The sequence below is a fragment of the Diplotaxodon limnothrissa genome, linkage group LG13, assembly GCF_057381915.1.
Source record: "Diplotaxodon limnothrissa isolate DT_005_m linkage group LG13, D_limnothrissa_male_GT1.1, whole genome shotgun sequence".
Classification (NCBI taxonomy): domain Eukaryota; kingdom Metazoa; phylum Chordata; class Actinopteri; order Cichliformes; family Cichlidae; genus Diplotaxodon; species Diplotaxodon limnothrissa.
Window position 1 is genome coordinate 14,809,826 of NC_140608.1, and position 9,252 is coordinate 14,819,077.

Consider the following 9,252-nt stretch of genomic DNA (forward strand, 5'->3'; position numbering starts at 1 on the left):
AAATAATGTATGAGCTACTCGTCTTAGATTGCGGAACTGGCAGAGCCTTAGTAAATATGTTTAAATGATCCACTTTGTAATACAGCGTCTCACACAAAGACTCTAGGATGGAAATCTCCGCTGTGTGACTAAAAACTTAAACACTAGATAAGCTCCCTTATCTTCAAAGTACTGCGAAGTTTCCACCTGCAGATCCCTGCAGTGAAACCAGTTAAGATAGCGATTACATCTGATTTACTTATATTCCAAACTGTAAGTTGAAATAAAGCTACTGCTGACTCATATTTTCTCACATTTAAACTGGATTTCAAAGAAAATCAGTAAACACAGTGAATTGGGTTGTTACCTGCATCTTGCATCCCTTTCTCTCTCCCTGATGTTTCTATTAGCACAACACTCACATTAGATACACTACCTCGCTCAGCCTTAAAGAAGGCCCCATGTGGGAAGTTAAAAGTTCACCCTTTTTAGCGCTAATGCTTTCCTAATAGTCGCTTGTTGAGTTAATAGTTAAATAGCTGGCAGGATCATTGTCCTTGCCTTTCATTTACCCTCGCGAGTAAAGCCAAACACATGTTCTCTCATCAAAGCCTTACATTTAGCCTCTGACCTGCTGGTACTGTAAGACTGCAGCAGCTGTGTGTCGGCCCTGGTAGAGCTTGCTTTACATTTGATTATAAGAGTCACTCAAATGAAAAGTGTGTATGTGTGCATCAGTGGCAATGAGACTTGTGACATGTACAGGAATCAAACACCCATAGTATTTCAAAGATTTCCTTTTTACTGACCAGATGTATACATGTTTGATAATAAAAAATTAAAAAAAAACAACACTGGATGGCTCAGTTGTGAGAGTACAGTTCCTTCATTTAAATGTTTGGATTTAATATAAATGCATAAAAGAGTACAAAAATAAAACATTTGTATGAGATAAATTTTACATAGGAAGAGGAGATTTAAATGAGTAAAAGGGTGGAAGAAAAAATCAAACCAGTTAAATTCAGTTACACATTCAATGATCACAAAAGAGTAGAAACAGGACGATAAACTGTTTTAAAAAAAGAAAAGAAAAATACAGAATGTAGTGTTTAAAGTTAGTAATAATACATTTTTTTGCTAAAACATGAATACATCAGGTATAAAGTGCATTTCTATCTGCATGACAGTTGTAGGTAGTCAAATCTATATACATATATCCATTGCCAGTAATGGTAGTATTTGTTCTACTGCAGCCCTCTGTGTTACCAATTGTTTTTATTACTATTTTAATTACCTTTTTTGCACACCCATGTTTGGAAGTGGTATTCACATTGAGAGGCTATTTTGATCAGTGTCACAATTTCTTCTCACAATTTCTCGGTAACTAACACAATTTTATGATTCTGGTAAATCTCGTCTTATTGGCTGCTCATTAAAACACAGTTTGGAAACCAGATGTTGAGCTTTTACAAAGAACAACAAAAAAAAAGAAGAAAGAAATAAGACGCAGGCGCATAATCAGCCGCAGAACAGCTGTAGGAAATGCTGCAGCTCTTTCTGCATTAATTTCCATCACAAAAACATTGTATTGCTATTTTTATAGGGGTTTTCAGTTGGGGGGCAGCTGGCATTCACTTAAATTCCTTGGTGCCAATTAACTTAAACTGATTATTTATTTTAGAGGAGAACTTATACATCAATTTGTGTAATCTGAAATCTAACATGATGAGAATAAACTGATCCACAGACCACAAGACTGTGCTCCTCACAAATGGGATGCTCAATAAAGTTTGATATGGAGGAAACCTTCTAGCTAAGACACGTCATCCCTCTTTAAGCCCCTTCACGCTGGGTGGGGCCTTTGCTTTTTTCCTAAATAACGGAGAGGCCAAAGGAAAAATCTCCAAAAATAGCTCTTTACTTTTAAAGTCCATTAACAAAATAGTATTTACACTATGGTTAGGAAAGTATACACTCATAGATATAATAGCACTTTGCACTAATATTTTGTTAAATCTATAAGTGGTGAAATGAAGTGGTGAAGGATGCAGCAGTGCTAGGAGCATGGTGTTTATGGTGAAGACTTTGAAGCTAATCCATGCACAAGGCTGCAGCGTGTCAGCTAGAGTAAGTGCTGTACAATTTAACACATGATCTGGTATCATGTTACATATCTGCGATGATGTGGTCCAAATCCTCAGCGGTGGCTCGGGAGGATTTCTGCAGGCATTTTAGTTGCCCTGTTTGGTTTTCTTCATCCTGGAAGGGAAAAGCACATTTGTCATGAGAACAAAGTAGACACGGGAACTACAACGTCAGAATCATATGGCTTTTTGGTGCTGACTGTTCACGCGGTCTATATATTTGACACTCAAAACACAACAAAAGATAAATGCACGGTAACTTGTGAGTAGTAAACACCAAAAGTGGAAATTAATGAGCATTTAGTCCAGTGGCACAACTCACGGCTGATTTCAGTTCCAGGTTATCAAGTAAAAACAGCTGCTTCGTGTTTAGAAAGCCGAAATGTTTTTGACTTGTAATCATGAGCTAACCATCTTAGCAATAATAAATGTAATTTGATTTCTGCATTCACTTTCAGTTGGCCGGTCAATTAGTGGGCCATTCTGAAAATGTTATGTAATTATGTAATTATGATGTAATTTTGCAGAGCACTGACGTGAAGCAGTCTCAGGGCGATGATGCCAAAGGATAAACAGGATATTAACAGCATAAGCACTTGGAACTCCAGTGGGTTCTTTAATTATATCTGCCACACTCGTCAGATACAAAAAGGCAATCATCATTTAGTTTACAAAAGTAACGCATGGCTTATAATCGTGTGCATTTCTACACATTACAAGCAGGTTTATGCCTCCTCCTCTATGACTGCATGTGTAAGTGGAAACACATTAGATCTGACTGATTGTAAACAAGCAACATGCACTCTACATGCGCTATTTTGTTATGCAGAGGGCTGTTCACGCCTCATCAACACGAGGGCTCCACAGTCATCCTTGAGACAGGCCGTCTGACTGCTAGACTGTGGGCGGATCTGTCAGTGTGTATTGAGTGTGTATGTCACAAGCTGGATTAAATGCCGTAGTGCGTTTAGTTTTCTTTACATGAAAAGACGGGAATCCACATGTGACATTCCAAAAACTCTTTTATCTGCCTCCATCGCACAGTGCAGGGTTTGTTTCATTCTTTAAATAACAGACATGGCAACTTGATCCCTTCTATAAACTTTGTTGTACCAACATCTTTCAGAAAAGTGTCTGCTTCCTCAGGGAAGGAAGGAGACAGTGACTTTTAACGCCACCAGTCTCAGTATGAATTTAACTTGATTGTGCAATTCAGAGTTGCATAAGGTGACAACGAATCCCATCATATTACATTATTTTTACAAATTTAGAACGTTATCTTTATCTTTACTCTCCGATGTAACGTTTAATGCACTAAATGTCCTAAACTCTAAACAGCATGCAAGTGTGCCGTGTATAGTGTAAATATATTAAACTGCATTTGCTAGACTGTGTTCCAGTATGAATAGTGATGACCAGGAACAAACCTGTAATAGCACTTAAGAGCAGATTAAGTGCACCCACACTTTGTATGTGAAAGTGGAAACGCTCTACTCCCACTTGGTCATGTACCAGCATGTTTTGACTTTGGGTTCCAATATAAATTGGGCAATTGAGAGCTTTTACTCCCACAATAGTCTATTGGTAAACATCCAAATGCGCATTTGCGCCTTTGGATTTGTAGATTCTTTGCTTTAAATTTCTATAGAGTGTAAGTGAGTATATCCCACTTGTGCCAACAGATTTGTTAAAGCCAGACGGGATTGTGTATTACAGAAAAATGACCCCATGACTAAAATCTGCTGGATTTGCTGATACTTACTTGTTGAGAGCGTTCTTCAGGTACTGCTGCAGCCACCGGATCTCAGGGTTCACGCACACCTCCTTGTTTGACTTCAGCTTGGCACTGATTAGAAAAAGGATAAGATGAGGATAAAAGCTTGAATTATGCATAATCATTAACAGTGGGTATCTTAACACACTGTTATCAAACTGACTGAATTAACACTGACTTGCTAGTTTGATACTTGCAGCGAACCTCTTAACAGTAGTGCCTTAATTTGTAAGTGATGCTGCTACAGAAATTAATATGCATTAATATTGATAAGATACTGACCCTTAAGGTACTTTAGTGTTAGGTCAAATTAGAATATATTGCAATGCGCAGGCTACTTTCTAAAGCCATGATAGTCCTGTGGTTATTTAAAGAATGGGCTACAACCATATCATATGTCTCCATGTGGGGGACCATGCCTCATTTGGCAACAGATCTTGTTTTAAGTAGCTTCAGACATGTTTTATGTCTCTTTATGTAAACTTGTAAGATATGGCAATTTTATTTTTCCATGCTTCTGAAGTTCTAATGCAACTGACCCTTTTTCACCGATGTTGCCACACACTTTCATGTATGGATTTGCACTGCACAAGCTGTGCCGACGAATGCGATCTCAACTAAAGGTTGTATGAACAGTATGAAGAGAAAACGCTGCGTGACAAGCAAATGAGAAGCAAACCCAGTTACAAAACCCACGATTATTGCTTCCTGGTTAAAAAACAAAACTGTATCCAATTTCCACCACCTTTTCACATTCGCTCATACTCAAACGGACCACTTCCTGTGGATGCGTCAGTGGGCCAGTTGCAAAAAGAACGACTTGTTTTCTGTGAATGAGCGAGCGAGTGACTGAGGGGCGTGTATGTACACATTCATGCATGATTCCTTTCTCTGGCTTGTCACCCTGCAGAGATTGATGGTGAGAAATGTCCGAACTAGGAGGAAACCTGTCTAACGTTTATATGGCCCAGACAGAAAACGTGCTGCCTGGAGAAGTCAAAAACAACACTCACATCACTTGGAAGGGGCAGTTGGGTGTGTGGATGAACCTAAGTTCTCGGATGTAGTTTCGTGGGACGGTGTTGACTGTTGAACGGCAGTAGCATCTCTCCACCAGGCTGATGGGCTTTGCTGAGAAAGCAAAAGAGAAGTTGAGTATAACAAAACTATTTTAAAGTAAAGCAAAATTTAAACAAAGCAGTAATTCAGATTAGATTAAATGAAATATCATTCCTGTATGAAATGACATACACTTATTGCAATATCACAAATTCCACCAGCAAATAAGATAAAAATACAGCAAGTCTTTAGCCTATCAAAGCACAAAGTAAGCATGCACCAGCCCTCTGATTATGAACAAATAAATAATATGCCCCCTGCAGTGAAGTATACAGAGTCTTTTGGATTTAAACCGTTTGATTTTTATCCCTCCATTCTACTTGTTTATCTCTTTCCTTGCCGAGAAGCCTACAGTCAACACTGCCAAATAGGACTAACAAATGACACTGACAGATGAAAATTCCATATTTAAGCTTTACAAAATCCAGTTTCTGCTCATCCCACACAGCAAACAGAGAGACTGAGTACATTATTAGCGGGGGTTTTACACCCACAAACACTAAGCTCTTTCAAACATCATTGTGTACTGTGTGGTCCCTGCGTGATGGATGTGCGCAGTTTCCATTGGAGCCTCACCTTTCAGGTTCCTACACTGAGATGGTCACAGTTGATTAATGTGGAAAAATAAAGATAATCTTTTTTCCCCGTTTCGTTACGTCTAAAAGCGGCGTTGGAAATAGATAAAGCAGTCGCGCCGATAGAAGTTAGTTTTAGCCCAAATACCGTTTATACACAGTTGTTTTACTTGTCAGTAAATTGTTTTAAAGCGACACTGGCAGACTGTAAGTCACAGATGGTGAAACCTGCCCCAGTGGATTAAACTATGCTAATTATTTTTTACACCTGATTACCATGATAAAAGAGCGCAACACCTTCAAGTTGGGTGATTGATGTCGCCACGTAGGCTAGCTGAGGTTTGGCTTCTAGAGACTTCATTTGTGGCTAATTAAAAGAAAACAAAGGGAAGGACAAACACACGCTGATCACTGATCCAGCGGGGAAATTCCTATACGGCAAGAGCCACATGTGCAGCCTGCCGTGCTTTACGCACGGCGAAAAATGCACTCTCCCTTCTTCAATGAAAAAAAAAATGCATGAAAGATTTATGCATTTTAAAAAATGTAAATAAAAATTTAAATTTTCAGGTCCAATTTACGTTCCCCCCCCCCCCCCCCCCTTTCCCCACAGTATTTGCACTCCGAGTGCACGCAATTGGAATTTCTCATCTGATGTCGTGCTCAGATTTTTGGCAACTAATATTATAAATACACACTGATTTACAGTAACTGTATTTAATGTAAAATAATTAGTAACAAAAAAGTATTTAAAAAGAACTGTGGACGTACTGGACCCCGATAGAGTTGCAGAACTCTATCGGGATAATTATTTATAGAAATACTATAGACATCCAGGGTCGCAGCTTGTCTGGAGCCTATCCCTGCTGTCTGGATACGCGGAAGAAATGATGGATGAATGGATGAATGAATGGACTACAGACAAGACAAGTCAACAGGTGGACAGCGTAAAAGCAAATATGTTGCTGATACTTCCCTCCAATACGCATCACAGCTGCAATACAGTCTAAACAAAATCTGAAGCAACATAAAACAGCAACCCCGAAAATGAATCCATACCTTGCGCTGGAGGTGCATATATCATCACCATGAGTACAGCCACGACCGCCAGTAGTTTCACATCCATTTTGCGTTAATGTCAAAGAGTTCCGAAACTGCTCAGAGTAAAGTCCAGAGGAGTTCTGACAGACGGGGCACCGGCGGAGTGTTAAATTAGGCACCACTGCGTCAAGCTACCATAAAGAAATGGTGTTTCCGGTCACCAAGGACCCGTTTTTTACTTTAACGGATATTTATGAAGTAATAAGGCGTCAAATTGTAACAAAAATCACTTTCAGAAAAAAACACGTCATAGATGAGCCGTCGTTTTAATAGATCTGTGTTAAATGTTATATTAATTACTTTGTCGTGATTTTATTTTGTAGGAGCTTTTTATTATTTCCGGTGTTTTAGGAGGATTTTCGGATACAGCCTATTAATGCACGATAGACCCCCAGGCGCGCGCAAGTGTGCACATGCCTCTGACGAAAGTGTTTAATGAAAGTGTTCTTTTTTTTTTTCTTTTTTCTTTTTTTTTTTTTACATGTCAGAAGATTTGGCAGTAAGCTGATTGGTAGCTGTTCATTTATTTCCTAAAAAATACGGGTAGGATCCAAAGTGTACCTTCAAGCAATTGGCACGATTTCTTCTGCACTGTCCTTAAAGCTGCTGCTGAAAAGAAAGAGAAACATTTTTTTGTGCATGCTTTTTTCATGCTTCTTGGTTTTTCATGTTATAACTGGTCATCGCAGGGACTTTACTGACCCTACATAAATAAAAGTGGGAAGAATTTGCGTGACTATACACTAATGTTTCCAAAAGTAAAAAATGTGGTGTAGAAAGAGCATACAACACTTTTGGCCTTTTGGAGAATGTGTGGGTGTATACGCCTAGATCTGAGAAATTTATTCCTATTCACATGTTCATCAAATGATACCTTATACTAATGCGTTAACACCATAATTACCTTTTTAGATTGTTTAAGTTAAATACACACAACTGAACTCCATGCAATTCCACTAAGTAAATAGAAACTGCAGACAACCAAAGCTTATATTTACACAGACTGAGGTTGTGTTTTGAGACATTTTTTTCAGAATCTCAGAGCAACATGAATAATGTGACTAAGTGGTTGGTTTTGTATTTTCTATTCTTTCTTTTTTCAGTTATTGCAGACATATCCTCTCATCACACCAACTGTGGGAAAGCAAACCACCTGCTGACAGCACACTTTGTCATGAAAATGAGCGAGGAATAGAAGATGGAATAACTTTGTTTTGCGCTTGTTTTAACTCTCTAGCCGGTATCGTAAGTAAAAAGGACAATTCCTCTGTTGTGTTGGCAAGATCTGCTTTATGACCAAAGTGTTTGTGACAATAAAGTCCTGACATAACCAATACTTACCCTTTTTGTAAACCTGTTTGTTCATAATTCTGAGACATTTTTGTTAGATTTGTTGCAGGCTGTCTGTGTTTTGGATCTCATGATGAATGAAGCCATGGATACCAGACGCACGGGAGGAGACGCACGGAGGGTAAAATTAGCTGACAGCTGAAAGGACATATTGACTTCTCTCACAGGCCACAAAGGCTAACTCCAAGAGTGCATGTTAGAAAGACAGAGTAGGCAAAAAGTAAAGAGCGTTGCACGAAGGCCCTGATATTTCAGTAAGCGTCCTCTCAGCTTGGAGTGAAGAGTTTCAGATCAAAGTGCTCACCTCATCAACCTTGCTTGTTCTCACACAGGATGCCTGACATGTCGCTACAATCTACAAGTTATGCTCACTTCACTGCACTTTCCTGTGAGCCTGCACAAACAGCAAACGTGTGCAGCGGGGTTTGCGCAAGCACACAGGCAAATGGAAGTCATTTGTCTCAAGCACAAGTACATACACATGCTCTCACATCTACTCGGTCTATGCGCATAGTTCAGGCTGTCAGTGGGGGGCAACCTGTGACATGTCATGGGAGAGAAGTCAAAGCACATTCAAGTATTCAGACGTTTCTCAACAGTAAGCAAGATTTACTTTCTTGGCCAGAGGTGAATGGACTATAATAGTGTGGTTACATAAGCAGATTTGGCAGAACATCTGCCCAATTGTTTTGTTTTTTTCACATTATCTGGCTGTGTTTTCCCGAAATGAAACTTTTCTTTTTTTTCTCAGCATATGCAAATGTTTATAGAAACCCTTATTAGGGTACGTTTTCTAAAAATGAAACAGAAAAAAGGTCTCACATTTCTGGGGTCATTGATTCACATGATTGTGAATGATAAATGGGCTGATAGTTATATAGGGTTTTTTTACTCTGAGCACTCAATGCACTTTTGTTTCTAAACTTGTCTAAAGCTCACACGTTTACACTCACAGGATGTTCAAGATGTTGCCCAAGGATACTTCGATTTGCTCCAATCTGTCCTGACCTTCCAATTGGTGAACGCCGCGCTCTACCTCTAATGGCTATAGTGGTCGATAGTGGTTTGTATATAATGCACACACATGTCTACCTGCTATGTGTTATTCACACCTGTCCAGCATCCAGTAACTTTGAGTTGCAGCATAGTCTTCTGTAGCCCATCTGTCTGGTTTGGGAGGTCTCACTGTAGGGGTCCATCTGCTTTCTTC

General features: G+C 39.2%; 1 protein-coding gene across 1 annotated transcript; it reads right to left on the reverse strand.

Annotated features, from left to right (window-relative positions):
* Positions 1–1,121: 1,121 nt before the first annotated feature.
* cxcl12a (chemokine (C-X-C motif) ligand 12a (stromal cell-derived factor 1)) lies at positions 1,122–6,757 on the reverse strand. Its single transcript, XM_085369309.1, has 4 exons — positions 6,651–6,757; positions 4,911–5,028; positions 3,886–3,969; positions 1,122–2,238 (listed from the first exon to the last, which is right to left on the reverse strand). The coding sequence occupies exons 1-4, from the start codon at positions 6,715–6,717 to the stop codon at positions 2,211–2,213; spliced, it is 297 nt and encodes a 98-aa protein (XP_085225435.1). The 5' UTR covers positions 6,718–6,757; the 3' UTR covers positions 1,122–2,210.
* Positions 6,758–9,252: the final 2,495 nt, after the last annotated feature.

Excerpts from the sequence above, each read along its gene's own strand:
- cxcl12a (XM_085369309.1), bottom strand. The coding sequence starts at position 6,717 with ATGGATGTGAAACTACTGGCGGTCGTGGCTGTACTCATGGTGATGATA. Across the intron at positions 5,029-6,650 it reads ATATGCACCTCCAGCGCAAG|CAAAGCCCATCAGCCTGGTG; the intron begins GTATGGATTCAT and ends TTGCTTTCTCAG. Across the intron at positions 2,239-3,885 it reads CTGAAGAACGCTCTCAACAA|GATGAAGAAAACCAAACAGG; the intron begins GTAAGTATCAGC and ends TTTCCCTTCCAG.